Genomic DNA, 27,470 nt, shown 5'->3' on the forward strand with positions numbered 1-27,470 from the left:
AGACAACATCTACATGGAGCTAAGGAATGGGGGGAATCACAGTGACTTCATTATCCTTGCCGACACACATACTCCACACACCTCACTTTTCTGAGGGTACTCATTGGTTGATATTTTCCCCAGGCGGCAGGAATGAGACTATTGGGAGGATGTCAGAATTTTGGTGGATTAACAAATCTCATTTCTTTTTATCTTCATGAGGTTGGACAGGGAAGCTGGTTTAGTTGTAGCCCCTGGTGAGAGGCAAACCATTATAGAGGAATTCATACCCATAAATCTTCATACATCAAGCTGAGGACTGCCAGGGTCTATCATGTTCAAGTTCAATTTTCAGATGCAGTGACTGGGAGAAAAATTTGTCCTCCTCTAACCGACTTGGACTGTCTAAAACAAGCAAGCAAGCCAGTGTAATTCAAATACTCTCTTCTGGGTCTCGTCGGGGCCTAAACTGCACAGGCTCCTCTGGAGTCATGAATAGCAACACTGAGCTCGCTCCTGCTGCTCAAAGGCAGTGTCAGTTACAAAGTCAACCCATTAACATCTTCACTACTCAACGCTACGCTCTCTCAAAACTGCAGAATCAACACGAGTCAATACGCAGGCAGAATACCACAGGTAGCAGGGCAAAATACCTCTCTACTCCCCTGGGAGCGGGGTGAGAACAGTATATGATGATGGACAGGAAATATTTTTCTTTTATATGTTGATAAATATTGAAGTTCTTGGAGCACTCAGGCCAGATGCAGACAAATGATTGACACAATTTCCAAGGGACAGGAAGAATCTGGGCTTGAAGAGGGCAGGGGTGAAGCTGAGGGAATGCTGGGATGTGCCAGAGTAAAGTTGATTCAGTGTAGGATGAATAGGATGAAGGGAAGCCTTAGAAGAGTAGACCCTCCGCAGTCAGTCAGTGGGAGCAAGTCAGAAAAAGAAGTAGACTCTGGAGGTATCCGAGGCACAGATGATCAACCAAGGTTACGCAAAAGACTTTAAGTGACATGTTTTTTCATGAATGGGTTTGTATGATTTCTTATAAAACATTTGCAGCGCGATTGGCTACAACATATGACAAGGACAAGTGCTGTAAGTATGTCTATGGTTTGGAAAAAAGAAACGGGATGGACTTAAAACACTGCTTCCGGACATAAGTTGCAACAAACGAACAAACTCTGGTCTCCTGGTCTAAAGTGTTAGGTTTGATTGAGCTGTTTGGTCGAGTAGATCTCGTCAGACCTACTTGGCTTTTAACTTTACATTACTGTCAGTGGAACTCTTACCTTGCATCACAGCTGGAGTCTTGGATTATAAGATCCGAAATCCATCTTGCCAGGCTCCAAGTAATGTCTTTGAGGCGCACAGCCTGAAGTTTGGCCAATCAGTGTCCTTTGTGACGACACGGAGAGATGACTGTTCATTCTCAACAACGATGGCCGCTCCTAAAGAGGTTAGAGTAAATGCTGCAACAGCATCAGATATATCAGGACTGGAGAGCATTTCATTATCAAAAGAAAAGCAGGGAATAGCACTGGAGGCTTTTATTCCTCTACCAAGTGGTTTAATCTCGGACGGTGTGTGGCGGTGATAGACAGATCGTTCATCCAATCACCTGCCAGGTATTTTTATGAAAGAATTTTTACTTTTTCAAACAGTTTACAATGACGGCTTCTCTAACAAACCATCTAGCAGCATCAGGTGATATGAATCACTTCAAACTGATGATGAGGACAGCCTGGGACAAGACATGACTTGGTATGAAATGAAATGATGCTCCTGAACTAGTAATAGGGGCTGCAGTGTATCAGATGGCCACCACAACAGATATGATCAAACCTCATCATTGGAGCCACCATTGGCTAGATCAGCAAGTTACTGCATGCAGTTTTTACTGACAAGCATCCACATCTTGTTCTGAAGCATTACGAGCACAAAGGCTCCGACATACTCAGTTCTTGAAAGCACAAAGAATGGTGGACTGCCATGTTTATAAAACACAGCCTTTCTTGTGGGGCAGTTCAAAGGAGCCCCTACCTTTTCAGTCGAGGACATCCGTCAATGTCAGCTATGATTAGGTCTTGAAAAATACTAATTTCTTGGGAAGACTAGACTAACGTCCTTGCAGGTCCGACATGACAAATGTCCTGTATGGTCAGCGTCAATTCTTATCAGCACCTCATTAAAAATGTAATGACCACATGAATATTTACCAAGTTTAATTACTGCTCTCTATTGCTATTCTGGGTTGCCCTGCACACTCTCTTCCTTTCCAGGGGGCAGTCTCTCTTCCAAGTGCTGGACGAACGCCTCCTTCCACCTTGATGAATATTGCAGGAGTCTGAGGAGTGCGAGCCATCGATGGAATCCACCTCAATCAGCAGGAGAATCGATGGCATACACTCACATTTGCAAAGGCGCTAATTGGCGGCAGTAAAATTCAGCAAGCTGCATAATTTACCCGAGAGAGAAATGGGAGCGGAGTGCAGGGGAGATCAGCTCATTTGTAGCAGAGATATTAAAAAACCCTGTCATTCTGAAATCAGAAGGCCTTCAACAAATGCAGAGGAGACCAAGCCAAAGGCCAAATTATTAATGTTTCTGCTTGTCAGGGCCAATGAAGTACAAGCTATTGAAGTAGGTTTTTCTTGCTGGAGAAAAACTCTCCACCGAAGGTCTTTTGACCCTCACTGTATATAAATACCTGACCCTTCTCTCTCTACTGATGATATGCTGACATACAGTCATAAACAAACACTAAGCACATGAGAAAAATCGATGCAACTGCACTTCCACATGAGAAACATTAGTAAATGTTTGCTTCCATTACAGTGAAAAGACTGAAAAGAGTGGTGAAAGAGGGGATGGTGAGCAAGGCCGCAACTGCCCTCACAACAATAATTGCACCTTTCTCACCCAGTTTATCTGATAAGAGGGTGCAGAGGAAATGAGATCAGAAGTGAGCGCAGAGAGGAAGGGGGAGTTAGAAAGTGTGGCAGGGGACATTTGTTTCATGTCTTACCTCCTCCTTTTTATAACCCAATGTGTCCCGCCTGCATCTACACTGTCACTATCTCATAAAGGCAACATGCCAATAATATTTTTAAGAAAGAGAATCTTCAAAGAATTGTTGCAATTTTCATATTTTTTCCTGTGCAAATATGGTATTTTAGTCACACAAACAGCAGCTCTTTCAGAAAATATTGAAAATCTTAAGTGATACCCAACTTTACCACAGTTGTTTTGTATGCAGCTTTAATGTTTTTATCCATCTGTTGTGTTTTTTCACAGTTAAAGGCGGCTGACACAATATAATGCACACCTGTGAAATCCATTGCAATCACACAATAGCCCATTCCTGCAGAAAAAAAGAATGGTTTGTGATGATTATAGTTAAAGAAGGTTTCAAAGACGTATTGGGGAAAAAATAGATCAGAAAAAAAAAGTTAAATTACAGCCTTAAAACAATACATTTCTGACAATGCATGAACATTTTTAAATTAGAAGGTCACAAATGAAGAAATTGTTACTAGGCGACTATAACTGGTTATAGGAGATTGCACAGGTTGTTGTGTTCATTTCCAGCACAATGTATGACAATTTTATTAACTATAAGATCTTCTCACTTATTCTTTGCAAGTCATACATACTGTATATAAAGGTTTTTACAGACTGTCCTCACCCAAAAAATGTCGGTATGCAAGCAACACATTACAACTATACACTGTTTAAGACTGTAATTTGATTATGGTTTTTTTTATTTTTTAGTTTGGTCCATATCCCATCTGCTAACATAGAGGGGGAAGTATCCATAAATGAACTACAAATTAACTTACTCTAAATATTTTATAACAAAAGCACATTAACAAATATATACATATGTGGAAATTATTACAAAATGAGGAGTAGATACACCTCTTCATGGGCACCATTAGTTGGTCAGGGTTAGGGTCGTCCACTCCTCCCTTTATCCAACACTGTCCCTGTCTCCATAAATTTCTTGTGCCATGCACGAATTAAAAGATGTGACGGTGATCTCTTCCATACTTAATTCTGTAGTTTTGCTGAGTCTGCGTATTTGATTTTGTTTCAACAAACCATGATACACATTGTGTGCCTGCTCTTGAGGAGTAGCCATTTCTTTTAGGGGTTCATTTACCACTAACTATTCCATCAATAGGGTACCTGAAATACAGAAATGCAATGTGATTAAAAACGTTCATAACCACTGAGTACATACAACAAATATGATTAAGATATCTCATCAATTGCCTTTGTAATCATTTTTTAAAATTGTAAAGAGACTTTATGGACACCCTGTTTATATGTTTCCCTGATGTATTCATGCCTATGTCTGGATAGAAAATAAAGCTGAAACTTTTTGATATAAACAGAGCCATCATGCTTTTATTAAGATTACAGAAAACTACTTTAGCTGTGACTCAAGTGAATTACGCCTCTTGTTGACACAAATTGTGTTGACAACTCAAAGAATGTATTTGGGAGGAACCAACCTTTGCATCCTGTTTGATGCTATCTCCCGTGTTTGATCGCCAGACATGAAAATAGGCACTTGAAAGGGACAATATTGTCAAAGAGTGGGGACATATTGAGTGACAGCTTTTTAGCTCTTTGAGGCCTTTGCCGTCTTGCTGGGCAGCAAACAGATGTCTCCCTACTTTGTTTCAGATGTGAAGCTCCTGTGATTGTGACAATAGTTCTGACCTTGACATCACAAGTGTACCTTAATGGAAACGCAGGTTTTTGTCGTGTCACGGTGCTCAACAGAAAAGACATTATAAATGCATGGGAATCTGTGGAAAACATCTTTATTTCTACCAATACAGAGACTTGGGTATGTCATACTTGCGCATTCCAAGGCCTTTGGTTGTGATGGAAAACATGCTGGTATCCTCATTTGCATTTTACCTGAGCAAACAGATGCAATCTGTGTTGAATTTAGATTTCACCAAGTCGACTATTATAGCCACTGTGGTCTTTGTGCTGAAATTCAATTGATTTAATAAAAAGTCTGGAAAACATGCAAGAAAAAAAAATGTTCGAACAGTCCAGAGATTATGTAAAATGAGCGGAAAAGTATTCCTCTGTCATTTTGAATATTCTTCTCCTGCTTCAATTCCACCCATACAAAAGGAAAAGAGAAAAAAAGCTTGAAGTAGTGTTTTATTCATCTTTATGTAAATCCAGTCATTTACGGTTGCCTTAACAAATCAGGAATCAAGTGTGTCAACATCTAGCAGAGAAGAAAGTGCATATGGGGATTACAAAAGAACAGAAACAGAACAAAAACAGGCAGAGGGAGAAACTCTCCGTCGGTTAAAGTCTACAAATCCTGACAAGGGTAAAATGAAGGTGTTTTTAATTGTCTGAAATCTCTATATGCTGTAGAAAGTTTACAGTTCTGCTCAAACCCTAAGCTCAGTAAGCTATTGTTCATGTCTGAGTGACAGTGTGTGGAGGCTGAGCCCAGAGCTGGTTCACACCATAGAAAAATACCCTGGTTATTTGCATTTTCAACTGTACACTACTGAGTTTCTATAGAATAGATGAAAAACGATCAACTCTCTCCTAACAACTTCCACTGGCCCTGGTTATAGGCGCAGGCCAGTTTCTTCTTTACATCCTACACCACTAAGAAAGATAAATCCCTCATTTCATTGCTACATAGCTAATGTTACAAGTATATGCTCAAAACCAATATTAGGCTAAGTAAATCCCACACAGTATTTATTTATATGTATATATCAGATCAATAAATGGGAATATGGTATCATATAAACTCAGATAAACATTTGTTCAGTAAATTCTGGGTCGATTCTAGGTCGCTAATTGGATGGCAATTACCTACTAACCACTTAAGGCAACGTTTCCTCTTACCTGTCATCACGGTGGTTGTGGTTAATATTCTGATAACATGACCCAGGGTTTTTAAGTAAAGGCAACTTCTATTTCAAGCACTGTTTGATTTCATCCTGTTCTCAAGGTGAAGCTCAGTCCACCCTAAATCTATAGCATGGCATCAAAAACAGCATTGTTCCCAAGTCATACAGATGCTCCTTTCAGCATCAGATCATCTGTAGATACTATCTCTGCCGCTGAAAAAAATAAGATGAGGATCTCAATGTAAACATGCAGGTGTTGAGAAATAATCAATGCTGTTTTCGTTTCCATGAATTTGCCAGGGGTTTCAATCTTTCTTCTGTACCATGACAATGTGCATATTAAGTCACAGCAAAGAGCTCTGTCCTTCAAATGGAGCCTCATCAAACATCTCAGCAAGTATGAGTCCACAAATGCCTTTAACACTGTACTGGACATCCACAAAAAGAAAAAAAAAACTTCTAATTGGACAAAATAAACATCACAGTTTTCTCAAAATGCCTCAAGTGAGGTTGAAGCCCTGGCAGCTCAGTTGTCCTCCGGTCTGAAGTTGTGGGATGGCGTCTCCGGACCTCCAAGTCTTTGCTGTGTCTTGTGCAATCTCGCTGCAGCAGTTGAGTTCAGTTTGAATGATGTAAACACAGCCAAGGTCAGACATGGGCGCAGTTCTCTGGAACGCCGGGGCGACAAACCTTTTTTGTCCGACCATCCCTGAAAGTTACTTTGAATCTTTTTCAAGTCTTCAAGACCAGACCGCCCTGCCTCCTTCTCCTCGTGCGTCTTTACCTCTGCTCCATCCAAGGTGATACAGATGGCTTTAAGGTACGAGGCTTAATACTCTATCAGCTGAGTAACTGTCACTTAAATAATACTTGTTGGTGCACTGTTCTGCACCAAAACAAACCAGTCACCCAAGGTTCTGGTCAAAGAAAGTACGCTATATTGTTGGATGTGATTTGTCTTATTGACACTGATGATGAAGACGATTCAGTCAAGCTGTTAATTATAACCTATTATTGGTAGAAATATGACATCTTACTTAACTTTAAAATACCAGGAGGTCAATATTTCACTTAAATGATTAAAATGGGAGATTTGCTTCAAATGAAACTCTTGATGGACTGGACCTTTGTGAGTGTGTAGCTACATGTTTACATGCATGTTTGAACTGTGGATGAGAGCCAAACATGACTCAGCTGCAGATATTGTGTATGTGTGTCTGTACACAAAAAGGGCCTCTCTGTAGCTATGTGTGTCTGTATGTGTAGGTGTATGTGTGTATGTGTGTGTGTGTGTGACCCAACGGTACAGTAGCTACGAAGTGTTCGATGTATTGGGGCTCCAGCCCATTTGATAAGCTCTCTCCAGGGTTCTCTTGCAATCTTGCATCACCGTGCTGAAAACAATGTGAGGGTACTGGACCACCAGCCTCTCCACCGTCTCCTCGTTCACCTGCAAAACACACATATTTGATCAGATTCACCCACTGACCTGTATATATAAAGATGGATGACATGACCCAAAAGTGAAGCCAAAACATCGCAATCGCCCCCTGGTGGCTGGCTGCAGTATAGGTCATAAGTCCATCCCCCTCCATGGAAGTGGATGAGACATCTGCCAAGCTAAAAACTCAAAGGAGATCTCAAATATATTTTTCAATTATTTGATTTCCTGAGATTTTGTCCACAACAAATGGCCATCATCAAGGTGTTTAAACTCTCCATTAACTTAAGCCCTTTTAGGACACAAAGCGGAAAGTTTAAATATATTTACACTTCCAGGATGACTGAGGAAACTATACCTGCTAAACAAGACGCTGATATATAGTGGAATAAACTTTAGGTTATTTTTGCAAGGTTCAGAATTAACAGTCAAGCACAAATTAGTGTATGTGTTTTTTTTGTCATGTTAACTCACTTCTGATATGTTTTTCTTGTTTGATTACAGTATGAGCCGCTTAAAGTCTGTTTTAAAACAATAGTCTGTTGCCTATTTATATACTGAAAGAGGTTTCCTTGCTGTAATTACTCTTCTTTTTTGAATGCAGGACAAAATGTGTGAAAAAAATTCAAAAAAGTTAATCAAATCAAAGTGGAAGTTACTGTGTGAAGTTACTGTTGCTTTACTACATAGTTTGATCAATTACATCCATTATCCAGCCCTACAGTAATCCACTTGTGCCTACAACTGAAATTTGAAATTTCCTCTGATGTAAATGTTTTCTTGGTTTGCAGAAGCACAAATCTGAACTAATCTTCAAATCAGCCTAACTGTTTGGCTGCTCATATAATTGTTAAGTCTTTAGGTACTTAGGAAAACAATCATTTCTCTACATTTTGTTTGATTTTTGGATAAAGCAGTAGTTCTATGCACCAAAAGACGTATTATGGTATTATAGGAAAACAGTTTCTCAGGAACTACATCACAACTATTTGGTATCTATGGACTAACAACCAGCTGAATATGAAATATAAGCAAACATATGCAGAGTAAACATTTCAAATGGGAGACATTCAACAAAGACAATGAGTTTTTGTCCTGATTTAATTGACTTTGAATAATTCTTCCTGTGATCTAGTTGTACTGTAAGAAACTTGCTTAAAGTATGTCTGTCGAAGAGGCTTCAGACCAATCAGAACCAATGTTTTTTCTCACATCATACTAAATATAGTTGTTGAACATATTATGATTCAACCAATCGAGCACTTTATTTCAAAAGTATTCAAGAGTCGTTCCATCAGTATCATAGCAGATTTCCAGGGAGTCCTGAGTAGATGTATTAAAAAGAGGCAATCAGCTTAAAAACCAAATAAATGTTACAGAAACATTGCTTTGAGTCTAATAAATACAGATTTTTAAATGACTTCATTTAAAAAATCTGTCGAGCGTCTCTGCATCGCCCCATGATGCCTTATCAAGATAATCAGAAACACAGATTGAACTGTTAGTGCCCGGTCAAAATGCCAGTGGACTAATATGAGGGAAAGCTAATTTCTTACACACACACACACACACACACACACACACACACACACACAAACACACGCACACACACGCACACACACACACACACACACACAAAGTGGACTACGACGATGGGTTTAGCACCGGAGGACAGCTGAGCTCACGAGGCTAATGAGGCCTTCATGTTCTCAGAGGACTAGAAAGACAAGCAGTTAATAGCCACTCCCGCACTTCTTTGCCAGTCTTACACTCTGTCAGACCGTCACCCAGAGCCAAGAGTGAGAAAGCCTGAGAATCTGACAAAGAGCAGAGGCAGAGCAACCCTGGAGACCTTGAGGGGTTAACCGCAACCCACCCAGAACCAACCCCCGCCCACCCGTGAGCATGACACTTTCCAGGGGAAATGATGTATAAACACTCACACACATGTTGAGCACACAGTCATCCGTTGTTGCCAAAGCAGTGACAAAGTGTTTCACAGTTTCCCCCGAGCTCATTGCCCGAGAGCTCTTTGGATTTTGTGTTTTCTGGAAGAAAAGCCTCGCTTGGTAAGAGTTCCCTGGCTCTTGCTAAGGTTATGATGTGCTTTGGTTGTCTTTTTCCATCTAATTCCTTCTTTCTCTTCATTTAGCCCACTAACTTAAGTGCCGGGTATCAGCAGTTACCTGTCATGTTAAGAAATAGAGAAAACAAATGGACAGACAGAGTCAGGATAAAACCAGCAGAATCAGTGAGAAATAAGTGTGCTTGAGTGAACAGACCAGCGATATTTCTGGGGTCACAGAAAAAAGATGGAAACAGCACGGCACAAATGTATTCAAGAAGACTAAAAAGCAACAACAACCTCTCCTGTGATTGCCAAGTAAGAAAAAGCGAGCTGGAGTTCGGGTGCTTGAAGCCAACACACAGAGGCTTAACAGACTCTTTCAGGATACCGTCGATACAGGAAAAATAAAATAAATCCAAGACCACAGGGTCAAAAAGTCTCCTATTTTCATCTCTTTTTCTGATCAGACGCTGCGAGAAAAAATCTTGAGAATGTGTGCCAAAAACAGACCTTCCTTAGTTCTTGTTCCAGTCAGTGTTCAAGAGAAAGACAACAGAGACTGGCAGAAGCTGTTAGATTCAAACAGTACTCTGACATCTCAGCTGCTGAAGGTGCTTTAAATCTGTGGGTATAGTGGAAATGACCCGTTAGCAAAGCTGATGCATTTAATGCATTGAAACAGTGTAGCAGGATATTACGAGATAATGTGAGTATTTCAACTGCCAACATTTCCCCGTTGTACTGCAAATATCCAAATCAACAAGTGAACTGACCATATTGCCAAAAAACAGGAGCCTTTTCTGGTATTTGATGCTGAAAGTTTATTCACACAGGGCATGAAAGGGAATCTAACAATCAAAGAACTCCTGCAGAGTTCTGAATCCCTGAGCCTTTTCATGAAATCTACATGATTTCATGAGATTCACTGGCTGGGGCAAAAGTAACCCGTTGGGTGTATTTTACGAATACAATAACTGCATTTCCATCCACCTGTTTTTGTTCAAATCAGTGGAAAATTGTGGAAATTCAGAAAAAAGTCTGTGCAATGGAAAACTATGGCAAATGTACCATATGACTTATGCTTCTATTGAAAAGATGAAACATCAGAACAGTTTGAAGTGATGAGAAGTTTAAAACTTTCCTGATTACATGCAACAAACCTAAAGTCATTAGGTTCAACCCTAATTCATATTTTCCTTGTTTGAGATTCATCTCTTTGTGTCTCTTTCTTTTGCAGTGGTTTAATGGCAAATGACTAAAGAACTGCCAGCAACACCAAATTATCATATCATAGTTTCCTATTAAGCTTCCATCTCCGATAGTCGATGGAAACGCGTAGTAATTGGCTTTTGTTTTTTGCAGATTTTATTAGAATTCTCCTTAAATTTGCATGGAATTTGGATGGAAACCTGACTGATAACAAGAGCCTCTAACTTGTAGGTAACATCATTTTGTTGTTCGTGGCTACATTTGCTGCTTCTCAATGGAGGCTGAGACTGAGATGGGATCTTTTGGGCCGTAAATTCTGTTATTTTAACGGTTCATGCACATTGTTTTTTATACTCATATTTGGCAAAAGCAACACATCAGGTCACTTTTCATAATAGACAGTGGTTCTGAGAAGCAAGGATCAATGAAGTCACTGCTTTCCCTATTTTGGTATTTGACCCAGGTGTTTTGCAAAACACTGTCTAGAATCATGAATGCCGAGCTTGTCATTGACTGGTCTGTCGACTCTTGGAACCTTTTCAACACATTTAGCAACTGGCTCCAAATAGTGATCATTAGCTATTATGTGACTTTGAATCACCCTGACACCTGGGATTTCTTTGATTTTTGTGACATTTAATGCCTTTTTATTAGTTTGCCGTAGTGGAGGGATGACAGGAAATGTAGGAGGCCTGGACAGGTTTCAATCTGGGACATTCAACCACAGGGGCCCCACATCTGTTTTGTTTTGTATTTTTATTTGCCCCAGACTAACACCTGTAGTTTGCCTCCAAAAATGGCTACAGGTTGCCATCACAACGGAACACAGCAGGAGCTGAAGAGCTGCTTAACTGAGGCCTCCACTGCTGCCACCAGAGAGACAAGTTAAGTTTGTTATGACATATGGCTGAGCCTCATTAGCAGATACAATGACAAACCCCTGATTGCCTTCATAACATATTATGCTATATTCTTGAAAAGAGAATGAAACATCCCCCAGCTCGTTAATCAGGGCTTAATTACAATTAAAACAGATCTAAAGAATAGACCTGTCAAACTGATGGGAGGCCATAACATTCATTAATGCTAATTTACTGCAGCTTCACTTGCTGAGCAAACACGGCACAAACAGAATGGCTCCCAATCAAAACGCTGAATCATTTCCTAATTGCTGGTTGCAGCGACGCTAAATGTTTGAGTTTCAACAAGATCAGTTTGATGGAAAATATGAAAAGAATAACTGTTGTGCTGACCTTGTTGATAATACTGTATGTGCAGAAAAACACTTGCACTTGGTGTTTTTTAAGTTTGAAATGTAATTACTGATACATGCAACAGGCATCAAATGATTGGAATTCAAACATCTTATTAGTTTAGATGTAAAAGCCAATCAAGATTGAAAAAAAAAAAAAGATTTTTTACTATCAATCAAATCCAAGCTTGTACACATTTCCAAACAACACAGAAACTCCCTATACCTGGTTTGATTAATTGGCATCTTTGAATGACATATTCAGATGTTCATTTTAAAAAGATTTTATTGCCGTTGGGCAGAAAATCTTGTTGACAGAAAATCAGTTGACAGAGGCATTTATACATCACAGCGTCCATTAACTCGCCTCCACTGAGTTACTGTAAATCTTTTCAGGCCTAAAAAACTCCAGCCTTCCGTGAAAAAGAAACCCTCTCTGAGCAAGTTCCCAGAGTTCACAGCTACAATCCTTCCTCCAGAACAAGGCTTTGTGGCCTTTGCATGGCTCTGTGGTATGTTGAATGAGACCTGATGACATCACCACACCTGCTTGGTATTTGCGGCTCCGAGCTGATGTTAGACATGAAGGTCAGAGCGAAAGCTGCGGGTAACTGGCTGGCAGAGAGGGGAGTCCTCTGGTTACAGCAGTTGTGCCACTGACTTCTTGAAAAACGGTGACTCAGCTGGTTTTTCCTCGAGTGAAATTTTGTGTTGCCGGGCAAAATCATGCTTAATGATATTTTGTTGCTAGGCAGCATACACTTAAAAATGTTTGCCGGGACCTCTGGTGTCAGGAATGTTTTTTTTTTTTTTTTTGTCTTTTACCCCATGCAGTCTTCATCCAGTGTACTGTATTGTGCAACCCCTCCTTCCAACCTGCTGCCAAGTCTGTAGGAGAGCCATATGATAGAGCAGATCGCTATTCACTGATGATTCTAATCTTTGAGAAGCATCTGGGAGCGCAGCCACAGCTATCTGGAGCGAGGCCTATACTTATGATATTTTCCCCCATTTTAACTTCAAAGATGCTGCCCTGTAGATCTAAGTGCGGTGTAATGCATGCTGACGGGTAATGTGCCGTTGTCAGGGTTTACAAGGGTGCGAGAGAGGGATGAGAGGAAAACAAAAAGATGCATGTCTGATATGCTGCTCAGAAAAAAAAAAGCGCCTTTTATTTGAACATGCTGTATAGTAAACGCGAAGACTTTAGAGGGCCGTGCGTGTGAGTGAGTGGCTGCTGACAACCGCTCCTCTGCTTTCACATGTGACGGCTGACGGTAAGCGACCTCTGCTCCCTCTTGGAGTGCTCTCTTTCTTTACAGTGAGCTCTTTTTTCGTTAAGTCTGATCCTCTGATGCAAATGCACTCTATCACCACGTAAAATATACATTTACCGCAGGCGCAGGGGCCTTCCCCTAGTAAGCAGCGCAGTAAAACACGTCGTAAAGATGACTAATGCTGCAGCAGTTCACATCTCAGTGGGAAAAAGAAGAACAGGGTCGTAAATCGATAATCAGATACACAAACACGAAGATGCATATCATATTAGACCGGCGTGGTGAGAACACCCTCTGAGTGCTCCTCGCAATCAAGGGAGGGAAATGGAATAAAGAGAGAGGGAGAGTTTGGGAAATACAAGGCAAAAAAAAAAGAAAAAAAATATGGCCTCCGCTTCTTCTGAATATATCAAACCCACTAAGCGCTGTATTGTATGAAGCCAAAATGACCCTGAAAAAAGAAAGAAACTTCAGAACTGAATCTAAATGCATGAAAATAATTGAAAACAAAGATATGTTCAGAGGGCCTATTTGTGTGATTTTTTTCTTTTATTTCCTCTGTGTTTTCATTAAATTCAGCACAGGTCTGCAGGGTTCTTTTTTCCTTCTTTCCCCACATTTTCTTTAGCCATGTGGCAGCCATTGCGAGTCCCAGGCCCATAAAGAGAGACAAATACCCCCTGTTCCCTGTCTGCTCCTATATAGAGAGTGTATCAGTCAACCAGTAAATACATTTGGGGTAAATGTTTAAAAAGCCCGTTTAGGCAGCCGAAGAATGCAGTGCATCAGGTCTTAGTAAAAGGCAGCTTAAACAAGTCTGGATTTAAACAAGCCAGATTTATAGCCTTCTTTAAACTGCTCAGAGGAAAAGCCCCAGTTGTAAAGTTTCTAAACGAGTGACTGGACAACTGAAAGATAGTTCTCCGTCTTCAATAGGAGTCAGAGGAAGGAGGGCGAGAGGAATGAATGGGAAAGAAAGAAAAGAAAGCAGAGGATTTCAGAAGTGTAGGGAAAGAAAAGAGGTCGCCTCAAACTTATTCTGAAGGATTCAATACTTCTAAATGAACTATCGATGCATTGGCTTGGAAGCTTAAGGAATAGACTGCTCTTTACTGAGGAAAGCCTGAGCTCAAACATTTTGATTTTGTCTCAGAAAGCCAAGCGACCCTCACAGAAATCTGCGGTGCATGGCTCTGAATGTGCTTTTAAAAACCAGGTCAGGCACCGCTTGCGACAACTGAGGTCTGGTCCCGCTCACACACCCTCATCTCTGCACAATATCAGACAGCAGCAAAACTGAAAAGCAGGGTGTCAGTGCATATACACACATACACACATACACACACACACACACACACACACAAGGAGGAATGGGGGCTCAACTGAACAGGGTCAGAGAAAGAGGTTCTGGAGGCCAGGTTTGTAAACCCTACACTCCATCACGCGTGACAAAGGTAACTAAAGGAATGTGTACACGGCTCAGCCCAATCCCTCTTTCTACGCTGGCCTTCTTATCTCTGCAGACTGGAGGAAAACATTCCATAACTCAAGAGGCTTTCTACAATTTATTTGTCCATCTCAGTAAAACACTATCACAGCTACATCTATTAGGTAGAACTGAAAAAAAAACTAATTAAAATGGGAGATGCAGTGGTGACCTGGTGAACCAACAACTCAAAACAGTCCATTTCTTTTGCATTTAACACTTCAAATTAAGTGTTATAAAAGAAAAACATGCCAAACAAGAGCATGAAATGATGCTTTAATTATCTGGAGTGAAGAAAAACAAAGAATATGGCTGCAACCATAATAAACTTTTTTCTCACAAAAAAGATACAGTATAAATTAAATATATATATGTATATATATATATATATATATATATATATATATATGTACATATATATATATATATATATATATATATAGAGAGAGAGAGAGAGAGAGAGAGAGAATGAAAGGTGGAGACAGAGGGAAGACATGCAGCAAAGGGACAAGGACTCAGCCTTAGTGGTATGTGCTCTACCAGTGAGCCACCAGTATGTTTTATGATTATCATATCATAGATTCATCTTTTTACTATTTATGTCCATCCAATACAAAAAACGACAAGGTGCTTTAAGATAGAGGTCCTCACATGTTTGCTAGTTTTTGGTTCACAAGTGAAAGACTCAGATCAATCTGGATCAAGATCAAACAGGTGGTCAGCCCTGAGAGACACAAGTTACATTAGAAGACACATGGTACAGCACACATATTTTTAACATCTCAAATCTTTTTTTCAGTGTTTAATACATCTAGTTTGCATGTGAATATATACAGGTGCCACAGTGCATTAAAAAAGCATAAAAACAGAGCTTGTTCATAAATAAACTTCCTGGAGGAGGATCCTGCCTGACAAGTCTATGCAGATCCAGGCTTAGCCCTAATGTTTATGTTTACTTGCACCGCTCTGTTGGTCCAAAATTGCGTCCACAGCTTGGCAGCGCCCCAGAAAATAGTGCAATTCCACTGCTAAATATATTGACTGTAGATGAATTCACCAATGTATGTAAAACATCTAATTGGACTTCTCTTTAGCTCTGATCATGTGGTACATCATTATCACGGGAGGACAATTATGTGGATCTGTAAAGTGGTCGATTTAAATTTTTAGGCTGGGTCCAATTATGTCTGGGTCTATTCGGGGCATGCTCTAACTGTCCTGAAGTCCATTTCAGATGGTTTTCTTCATGATTTATGTGTTAATTATCATTCATATAATATACATTTGATTTAATCAATTTGGGTCTGTTTCGGATTAGGTCCAGACTTTCAGTCCAGTGAGGACCTCTACTCTCAGGTCTTTCACCATACGCAATGAATCTGCCAAACAGATAACACATTTGTAGTAAAAAAGAAACAGCTTAAGATTTTTTCAAAGATATAAACTTTTGATCATTAAAAACACACAAAGAAACCAGGAGAAAGAAAGAGACAGAGGTGCCGAGACAAACCCAGAGAGACAGACAGAGATAGGGACAGAGATGCTGAGGTCATGTTCCTACAACAGGGACTAAATGAGGTCATATATTGTTGTCAGTGAGGGGAGCACAATAAGATAATAACAGACCTGTTGAATGCCCTGTAAACTAAGGCCACTTCTTCACAATGCAGTGCGCACACACACAGACACACATGCACATGCACACGCACACGCACACGCACACGCACACGCACACGCACACGCACACACACAAACACACACACACACACACACACACACACACACACACACACACACACACACACACACACACACACACACACACACACACACACACACACACACACACACCTCGAGAAACTATAAGAACAAATTCCAGAGCGGCTTACTGGAGGTCAGACACAAGCAGAATTCCTTAAAGATAATCACAACAGAGCTACTGTGTTTAATTTTTTTTTTTTACCCTGCACGACTCCCTTGTTCTTCAGAATAAATAAGGAATGAGGACAGCTTGACCCCGTCCTTTTCAAAGAACACCATGATACAAAATTCATAGTGACTCTTCAGAGCGAAGAGAGCGAGGATTAGATTTGTGGAGTGGTCAGAGTTCCACACGAGGCAGCACCCTCATCTGTAAGCCCAACGTGTGGACACCACCTACTGCAGAGTGATTGTTATGAATCGTGGGTTAATTCTGAGTAATCATATGAGATCACTGCAATTAAAGCCAAGATCTTTTGTATTTAAAAGCTCAAAGAAAGACACAGTGTTCACAGATTTCAGCCTTTTGTTCTATTTCGCTGTCAGTACAAGCACAAATCTTGACAGCATGATAAATCTGTATGTCTTTGTTTTTGGATTTTTTTGCTCTCGGGTGAAAATTGTTCTGTTTCTCAAATGTTCACTGAGCAGCCACAGGTCAGAGGAACACTATTTCTGGCAAAACACTTCCTCTGTTAAACTCATTCAAAGCTTCCATTAGCGTCTCTGTTTCCAATAGATTATTAAGCTGCACATCAATCAGAGGCTTGATCGATCCCCCCAAAAAAATTCCCAAACTGGTCCTGGATGTATAAAGATTGTACAGACACAACATTGAGTGAGAGCAGGGCTACATTGTCATTAGCATTAAATAGTTAATTCATCATCAGCACAGTCAGACACTGAGCCTGCAGGCTAAAATTGGGATGTGACCTCCTGCTGTCTCTCTGAATGTCTGCGAGAAGGAAAAAAATGTATCGAGCCAGACGTAGTTATTGCCCAAAAACATATCAGGACCGGCAAGTCTGAGTATCCAGGCCACACTGAGTCGTGTCTACTGTCTGTCCATGACTCCATGAGATTATGTTGACCTCCGTTGTGATGAATAAACAGCAATGGATGAGGGAGGAAGAAGAGGAGGAGGGGGAGAAAAAGGTAGACAAGACAGGGGGGGAAACTTGAATGAACTAATTGAATGAACAAAAGATGTGAGCCGCATCCAAAACTCAAACAACCTTGGCTGTCTTTGCTTAGAGGAGGGTGAGGGAGGGAGAGACAAAAAGAGGGAATTGGGGTAAAAATACAGCGAGGACAAGGTGAGAAAGAAACAGGTGGGGTCAGGTTTTTGTGTGTGATTTCTTTCTTGAAGGACAATTGTGAGATTCCCTTCAGATACTCAGTGAACTCTGTCGATGTCTCACTTTATTTCACCCCCTCTCCTTCACTGTCCCTTGCTCCTGCCCTTTAGAAACGAGATGAAGGGATGATCAGGAGGCGGCTTCAGTTAAGACCGCCAATCAATACAGCTCTTCTGTGTGGGATGAGGCTCCAAGATTACACTGAAAATCACAAATAGCAAATGACTCTTTCAAACTACTTTCTCGACTTTGAACATTCAAGTCGGACCAAAGCCGGGAAAATAGGAAACAAGAGAACCTGCCCGTCTTACACTTGATGTCGGTGCACGGAGCATCTTTCAGCTAATTCCCCTTCGCTTTACGACCCTTTAAACTATGAATCCCCGCTGTTCACAATAACAACACTCATCAAAGAAAGTTTCACCCAACTCCCAAACTCTCATTTCCTAAACGAGAGTTAAAATGCCTCCTAACTCTTCGCCATACTTCATCTTTGTTTTCCACACTCCAAACCTCCAGGCCCTGAACAATTAGGCCCTTGTTTATGTCTGCAAATTGCTGTGCCGTGCCTATCTGTGTATAGTCCCCGGCAGCTGGATGCACCAGTGGAACGACTATATTGATTGGGATGTCTGATCTTTTAACAAGGTCTGTCTGGTTGCTCTATCTGGGGGTGCAGCGGCGCTCATACCTGTTCCCCAATCGCCGCTCCACCTCAGTTCAGGTAATGGGTGCACACTTCAAAACTGCTTACACAAAACACTTTTTTTGAGGGGCCATTTGTAAAAGGAGTACCTAGCACTCATTCTATTAGTTTGTAATTCTACTTTTATTTCCTCCCGGTTTCTGCCATTCGTTAAATCCTCCACCACTCATTTGACTTTCCTTCTCCTCCTTCATCTGCTCCATTACTATGATAACTCTCCAGCAGCTGTCCCTAAAGGGGCAAGTAGCAGTCAGTGTCATTATTTTCCTAGTTCGGCTTCGTGCTGACTGGGTGAGTTTGCTTCCCTCTCTGTTTCACAAACCTGGACTGCCCATTTGTTTTCACTCTAATGAAGTAGTGGAAACGAACCAAGGTGGGGGGGAGGAGAGGAGAGGAGAGGAGAGGAGAGGAGAGGAGAGGAGAGGAGAGGAGAGGAGAGGAGAGGAGAGGAGAGGAGAGGAGAGAGGAAAAGGAGATGGGAGTCAATGAGATATAAGTGTAGTCAAGGGAGGAGATATAAAAGGAGGGGGGAGGAGAGGTAAAGGTAAGAGGGAGGGGTTCAAAAGATGTAAGAGGAGTCAAGGGGAGAGGAGAGGAGAGGAGAGGAGAGGAGAGGAGAGGAGAGGAGAGGACAGGAGAGGAGAGGAGAGGGACAAGAGAAGACAGAAGGAGAGGGATTGGACAGGAGAAGAAAGAGGATGAGAGAGAAAAAGAGGTACATTTGAACAAGCTGTGAAAATGCTCCCAAAGAAAACATTCCACTGAGGCTGAAAAAGATCAAAATCCCTCAAAGTGATACATCAACAGAGAATGACAGCTCTGAACGTTCACAGTGGCCAGGAGGGCCCATTATAGAAAACAGCAACTTAACACATATAGGAGACGTATGAAAACAGTGTCAAGATAAGGAATGAGTTACACTGTACCCTGCTTTTCTGCACAAATCAATAAAGCTTACAGCTGGATTCCTGTCCCTGCGTCTGGACACTTGTTTTAACTCTGTGGTTAGCCAAAAAAAGCTATAAATGTTACAACATTAGCATTTGTGCAAGTTTGGCATGTTTATGTGCGTTTGTGTTTCAGCGTCTCCGTGTCTGCCCAGTCCAACAAGCAGAATGTTGTTACTACATCGCTATAATTTTGGTTGAAAATTACCTCAGACGCAGTGAATTTCACCACTCGAATGCACAGCATGTATTAATGCATAATATTTCATTGTGTTTGTGGAAGTGTAGAAAGATGAATCCCTCTCACGGAGAGGACCAAACATTTAACAGTAGACTCGCCAGGGAGCCGGGTTTCTCAGTGACACACGCACTGACATACGAGGCGCTGCAGAGCAAAAAAAGGATCTGTTTTTCTGAGAGCTGAGGCACTTTTTCCTCAAGTCTTTTAGCGGAATACTTCAAAAGAATGGCGCAGAGTCATAGCAGAAAAAGGATGAAATGAATTGATTTGATTATTTTAGGGTGAGCGTGGATCAATCGCATTCTTTCCCCTCGTCAGAGCCGGGTCGTTCGGCCCTGAGGGCAGAGGGGTGTAATCAATGGAGGCAGGCGGAGCATGCCATTTGCTCAGGCCTGGAGGGGTTCTGATTTCAATGCTCCATTATGAGCCGCATTAACAGCAAATAACATAAATTCTTGTCGGAGAACACACACTGTTACACACAGTATTTGGGCACGTATAAACACAGAGAGACACAAAGGAAATCCTTCAGACAGAAAAGAAAAAAAGTCAGTGGGACAGACGCACACATTCCATCCTGTTATATACGTATATCTCCAGCAGCTACTGAAAGGACAGTCTAAATAAGAAAAATATTCTGACAATCAAAAAAACTTCACTCAGATCTGTGTTTGTGCTAAGTCTGTGTTTGTACAGAGTTTTAAAAAATTCTTCATATCAGTCCAAATGGCAGTGGACACAGGATTGAGGCAGGCTGGCAGCAGAATGTATACAGTACGGAAGCACGTTTGTATAAACTGTGACGGAGGAAATCGATCCTTCACACTGCTCCACATGAGGAGAGCCAGATGGATCCTGTTAACAGTTCTTAAATGAATTCTACACTTTCTAAGTCCTGTGACATTCAGGGAAGCTGTTACATTAAAATTCCCAGCGTTTTGACAATTCCAAACAAATTTACACAGGGAGAGCTGCGCTGCTGAGAGCGAGAGCTGACTGGGTTGTCCGCACTGTGTGTCAAGGTTATCACAAGACTGTATTTGTCTAAGACTGACGGGACCCAGTCTGAAACCTAATCCCACATCAGTTAGTGTGGGAGGAAGCTTTCGGGGGGGGAGAAGGAAAAAAGTGAGGGAGGGGGAAAGGAAGAAATGGAGAGAAACTTAAACCATGATTTATTTTAAATAGCCAAATGTAGGCTGCAGGAGTTACCTGAACATCTGTAAGGCAGACGGGCTCAGGCTGGCCCTAATGCTGATGAGGCTACGACTGGCTGAAGAGGACGTCTGGTTCTTATGCTGCATTTCCACTGCGTGGTACAACATGGTTCTACTCAACTCCACTCGCTTTTTAGGCTTTCCATTAGCACAAGATGTGGATAGTAGCTGGTATTATTGTTGGAAGCAGCTCGATTGAGGTTCAAAAAGAGCTGAGCCGAGACGAGAAGGTGAACTTAAAACACTTTGTCAAAGAGATCCTTTACTACTGAGACACTGGACATCATGAACAAACACGACATTTTGAACCAGCCAACACTATATAATAACCAGTAATAATTAAAGGCAAACTAATAGTTAATCAAAAGTTTAGTTAATAATTAGTTAACCATGAAAAAACAATAATAATAATAATAATAATTATTATTATTATTATTATTATTATTATAATCAAATAATAAAAATAATTATACATAGTCTCCCATAAAGTTGGAATACATTTTTTTTTTACCTCTTTCCATGAAATTACTGTGATTTATTCTTGACACAGAAAGTGTATATCTTCTCAAAACTTTATTAATCTTATCAATCAATTTCTTCCAAACATATCACAATGAAAATTAAACAACAATTAACAGAGGATTGTGTCTGAAAACAACTTTATGGGCCACTGTGTATTTGCAATTTGATATTTCAACAGATTATTGATGCACACATTAAAATATTTAAAATTCTAAAATGTTATAAAGCAATAACTGATGATTATATTACCTTGTTAAATGGCTAATAAATACTTTGTTAAGCATCTAAAAATATTAACATTGATATTGGTGCAAAATTAAAAATCATTATTTTATAGCAGCAATAAAATATTTAACAGGGGCAAATTATTGTAACTTGTTACTTTTAAAAACACTTTATAATCTCAAACTAATTACCATAAACATTTGTTCAAATCAAGTTTTTAGATGACTTACAAAAAAGTATTAGTCACTGACTGTATTAATTATTTAGATAATGTTTGCAGTGGAAAATAAAAAGAGAAAGAACTGGTACCAAAAAAAAGCGTTGAGTTGAGTTGAGTTGAGGCATACCATGCAGTGGAAACACGACATTACTGTGATATTGTCACTAGCCAGTATTTTCCTCCTCTGTGTATGTGTGTGTGTGTGTGTGTGTACTAAATTAAACATAACAACATAAACAACAAATTAAACATACACAACCTTAACTGAAACCGAGCAAAGACCTTGTAGGGGAAACATTATCTTTGGAATATTTGCAATATGTCCAGAACACTGTCAACGTGGCTCTCCAGAGGACTGACTACTTGCCGAAGCAGACCACTGTGTGAAAGTGTATATAACAATTTATTTTCGCAATGCAAACATTCACAGTTGGTACGCAAAGCGAAAATATTTCATGTTGGGGCCACCGTCAGTCCCTTAGTCACAGTGTAAAGGCTTGGACAGTTGTTGGTTGATGGGTAAATATTGACATGATTCCTCAAGTGTGTACATCCTGGGGCTGAGCTACACAAATAGAGGTTATTAAGGGTCAAGCTAAGAGCGTGAGACCAATTAATGAAAATGCCATCAAAATATAGAAAAACTATTCTACAGTCAAGTATTGCTTCTCCTTGTCCTAAGTTTTTATTACAGAATGTAATCTTTATTAGCTACTGAACAACTGCAGAGCAGTGAAGAAACACTTCACTGAGGAAGTGCCGCTGACCTTATATGTACTGGTCATTCATTCTGTCAACACGAGGCTGAAGAAAGAAAGAGACAAACGGACGCATGGAGAAAGCTACGCCTTATCTTATTTGAAACAATGGAGAATTTAATAAAATGAGGCATGAAGAAAAAAAATTCAAATGGATTTGTCAACATAGAGAAGAGGCGCTGTGGCTGAGAGAAATCTAAAGTTAAGTAATTTGCACAAGACTTTCATTATGTGGGAACCTTGTGGAATTGAGAGTTATCCCGCAGCTTCTGGGTTTTCCCAGAACTGCATTAAGTGCAGAGATGAGATTAGTTTGCCCTGAGATTGAATTGGACATGCCTCCGGATTTTACTGCTGTGATACACAAATAAAGCATGATACAACATTGCTACAGGCTGAAATGTCAAGTCAAAGCAGAAAAAAAAATCCAGACCAATTGAATGTGCTGCCCGCACTAAAAACAATTCTGCAAAGTACTTTAAAATATTGATTTGATTCATTTAAGAGACACGGCATGTAACGCAGATTACAACCACCGTGAAACCTTTCAAATTTGTCACCGAGAAAAAAGCACTTATAATTGGTGCAGAAATGACTGTGAAGCCATTTAAAAAAAAAAAACGCAATGTAGTGTGTAATTTGATCAGAATCCTGAAGTCACTTGATTTCCACAAGCAACGTGAAGCAGCAGCGTGGCCAAGGAGTTCAAACGCAGGTCAGTAACAGAAAAGTCACACTCTCAAATGGAAATGCCAATAATGACCCTGTCAAAGTGACCTTGATAAAGATGAAGCAGCGAGATGTTTTGGAGAAGAGCGTCAAATGCCTAATTGTGACATCGGTAGAATTCTAATTAGAGAATAAAGCCAGAGAGAAAACAGCAGCACCGATCTTCAGTCGAGGCGGCTGAAGAATCTCAGGAGGAGAGGGGCTGTGAAGGATTGAGGGAGGAGGCAGAGCGTGGTCACTGATGCCCCTGGGCTGACTTGTAGATAACCACAAATCTCTGCCTTTCACCTTTTTACCTCTTTAACTTGCTCTGTAGCGCTCATTTTTCGCCGTGACCTCAGTAATAACAACCTATTTCTGTTTATTTGTTTCCCTCTGAGCGAACTTCGTATTACCCCCATTCCTCTCTCCTGAAACCTGACTTCATCTACTGTAACTCCCCTTCACACTGAACATAATGAACAACAACAACATCAACAAAGAAAGTAGATGCCGTGGGCCGGTCTTTTTCCCACATGGCCCTGACCACCAGTACTCACCAGTAGTCCAGGCTCATTTGCAATGCTAAACACAGTGTTATGACTGGAAAGACTAAAAAACAGAGGAATATGTGATGGGGGCGGGGGCAAGCATGCCATAAATTAATTATGTGATTCAGAACTGGTACCTGACCTTGGAAACTGTCAAACTCTTCTCTCTGTTCGATTCACACTCCATTACAACTCTAATAGCACCAATTACAGCTTTATTTAGCTGTGTCACCCCCAAATTCCCCCTTCAGAGCACAGGGAGAATAATTATTTATCTTTCCATCCTCCGGGCTAAATTATGAGTATGAATATCACATCTGAAGAGAGAGATGGAAAGATAAATAAGGGCAGAGGGATGGCTGAATTTGTTCATTGCGAAGGCCAGAGCGTGGAAGCATACGGTGGAGAAGAGGAATTGTTATTCCAGTAAAGATGTGGGTCATTCCAGAACAGACTTTTATTAGCATGGCTGTAGATATCGATTGTTGGGTCATTGAGTCGGTGAGGCAGGAGGAAACTAAATGAAAATGGAATCTAAGTGATCACCTGCTATGTAATGCAGTTACTCTTTATTACTCCTAGATAAATATGATAGATACACATTCATGTCTGTAATAATGTGAATTGAGTACGCTGCTTCATCACTGAGACCTTACACATGGGGTCACTGTCAGACCCTCATATGTTTTAATTTCATTACAGCATAAATAGATAAATATGATACACCGATGTTCTTGTCGTGCTTAACGATCTCCAGGCAGGGATTTTTATCAGAAAAATCCATAAGGTCAACCTTGAGGCCGCGACACGCAGATATCACTGATTTTATAATGTAGAAATAAAAATGATGAGTTCCCAACCTGGTGAAAGGCCTCGACTATAAGTCAAAATCCCTCCTCCCTCCGCTTCCTCCCTGCCAACTTCCACTTGCACTTTTTACTGCACAGCAGGGGCTTTTAAATTTGTTCAGCCCAAAACCCAAATGTAAAATTCACCCTCAATCTGAAAATGAAAGGCTCATTAAAACACACTGTTACACTCGCCATATGGAGAGCTACCAGCAGTGGGATTATGGCCTGTGCTGTACAGTACAAGACACCAGGCTGTAATACCAATGCAGAATGAAGTTTCAGGGTTAATGCAGCTCTTCACTTTCTCTTCCTTGTCTGCCCTCATCCCACTCATGTCAGACTGAATGATCCCACACTAAGTGGATGCATCTGTGTGGTAGGATCTCCACTGAACCAATTGGAGAGGTGGGTGGAGTTGTTTCCATGGCATTACAACTAAATGTGCTCCCATCAGGTTGGTGATTGGACGGGTAAGAGGGCCAGATGAGAGTTTAAGGGTGAGTTTGGAAAGATCATCCCTTAGACCAAGAGGCAAGTAGGCTTGAGAGGGGTCATTATGTCACTTTACTTCTGTTAACACCCAACCAGCTGATCACATGGACACACTGGGTGCAGCAGGCTTTGCTACACCACACGCTCTCCTCTGGATACTTTTTATTGGCCAGTTGCCCAAGCCTGGGTCTGTTGAGGGTTCAGGTGTATGTGTTTGATTATGTCTCTGTGTTTGTGAGTTTAGTAGAGCTCAACAATAGATTTATACCATAATATGACAGAATCATCATTTCTATCATACATTTTTATGTATCATTTATATCAAATTAACTACCTCTTTAAAGCTACTGAAACGGGGGCTAAATAATACACCAAAGCCCTGAGAGGCAAGGTGAAAAAAAGTTTTGGAGGGTTATGTTGGCCCAAACCTACATGTATCTCTATGCACAAGATATTATCTACTATGAATGTGATTTTATCTCCTATCTAGGATATAACTTAATTGTGCCTTTCCTCTCATGAGATATTAGGATAGGCTTAATTAGGTTATTTTGAGAGTGAGAAAGTCGTGCAGAACGATTAAGTGCAGTGATGAGACTACCGATGAGATAAATTTTGGGTTTTAGCCAGCATTTCTACCGGATGGTTGGCTGTCTTAGGTATATTGACAATATGGGGGTTTCTCAGCAGTCTCCAGAGCAGAAGTGCTCGCCATTCAGTTCCCAAAAAATGCAATTCTTGCAGAAATATCCAAAATGTCAAAAGTTTTTGGTATCAAATAACAAGGTTTTTCTATGGTGTCCCTCAAGGTCTTGGTGTTTTAATGTGGTATTCATAAATAATAACATTCAGATGATGTAAACAACTTCTAAATGGCATCTTGACCTTCTATCTACCCCTGATCACCCCCTGCCCCCCACCCTTTCACATAAAGGAGGCAGAATATCAGGGACTTCTGTATCTGGGTGTATCCGTCAATGTCAGAATGACTGAGCAATACTAGATTTAAAATAATTTTTCAACATGACTAATAACAGATTAATAACAGATGTTGTTATTTGAATATCATAAAAAATTGCATCATTGCCCAGTTCTACAGCAACAGGTGTGCAATCAAAAATGTGCACAGGCATGCATACACACACCCACATACACGTTAAGCACATTCAGAGCATGAGAAGAGGGTTGCTTCGATGATGATTATCAGTTATTCTTCTTATGCAAATTTCCTCAAATATCTTGCAGTATACATTACAAAAATTAGATTTTTTTGGATCCAGAAGCATCTTGTGAAAGCACACCACCCATGAAGTGGAGAATACTCTACAGGAACAGACAGACATTATGGGCTGGGTCTTGTTACCTTGTCACATCTCATGAGGCCCAGGTAGCGGAGGGACTTGCTGCTCTGAGCGATCTGAGTGGCTCCCTGGTCTGTGATGTCCTTACACCAGCCGGCATCCACTGTCTCTATGGTGCTGCTGTACTGGCCAATGGCTATCAGAGCTGTGGACACAGGAGGAAGACAGAGAGGAGGAAGAGGAAGGAGGGAGAGAAACAAGGAAAAGGTGTTAGTCTGACAACCTTTCTCATGCAAATGTGGCAGCGCCGGCCTCCCAAGGAGACGCGCTGAAATTCAAGATGAAACCGGGGCAAGGCATCTGGCCAGCTGTGACACATAATTCCAATGTTTGCACAACACCTTGAAAATACACACACACGCATGCTGAGACACACATATATTCACACACAAATCTTGCACACACCCATGTTTGTTCAGACTGCTGCAGGATTCATCCATTAGAGCGCTGGCATGAGTCACAGCACTGAAAGGCAATGACACCGTGCCAGGGTAAAGTGTGACTCTGTGCCAGTGTATGATTTCATTCTGCTTGTGTGTGTATGTGTGTGTTTCGTGTGTGTGTGTCTGTGTGTCTACTGCTGCCAGGGCAAAAACATGGTGCCAGGGTAAAGAGTATCCACCGAAACAAATATCTGTCAGTGTCTGGGGGCTTTGTTACACCTCGGAGCATGTGTGCATACATACCTTCACACACAAAAACACACACCATATCTCACCCGTATTGCTCTTGTGAAACTGTCTTCATTTATTTTTCAGCAGAGCACAAATTAAAATGTGCAGCTGACAAACAAGATGAGGTTAAATCTCCTGTAATCTGTCTTAAATAAAGACATACTCTTACTCGTTGCATTAACACACAAACACACACAGACACAACAATCTTCCTCATCAATCTTTGACCCGTCAATCGTTGGGCAGATGGA

At 40.8% G+C, this 27,470-nt stretch overlaps 1 protein-coding gene across 1 annotated transcript in view; it reads right to left on the bottom strand.

Moving 5' to 3' along the window:
* Positions 1 to 4,832: 4,832 nt before the first annotated feature.
* Positions 4,833 to 27,470, bottom strand: part of fbxl17 (F-box and leucine-rich repeat protein 17) — a 259,221-nt gene continuing 236,583 nt past the window's right edge. The window contains exons 10-11 of the mRNA XM_059336420.1: positions 26,548 to 26,690; positions 4,833 to 7,344 (exon numbers count right to left, since the gene is read on the bottom strand). Coding sequence (XP_059192403.1) covers positions 7,207 to 7,344; positions 26,548 to 26,690 — 281 coding nt within the window. The 3' untranslated portion in view covers positions 4,833 to 7,206. The remainder of the gene's footprint in view (positions 7,345 to 26,547; positions 26,691 to 27,470) is intronic.

This window comes from Centropristis striata, chromosome 7 (genome assembly GCF_030273125.1).
Source record: "Centropristis striata isolate RG_2023a ecotype Rhode Island chromosome 7, C.striata_1.0, whole genome shotgun sequence".
NCBI classification, from domain to species: Eukaryota; Metazoa; Chordata; class Actinopteri; order Perciformes; family Serranidae; genus Centropristis; species Centropristis striata.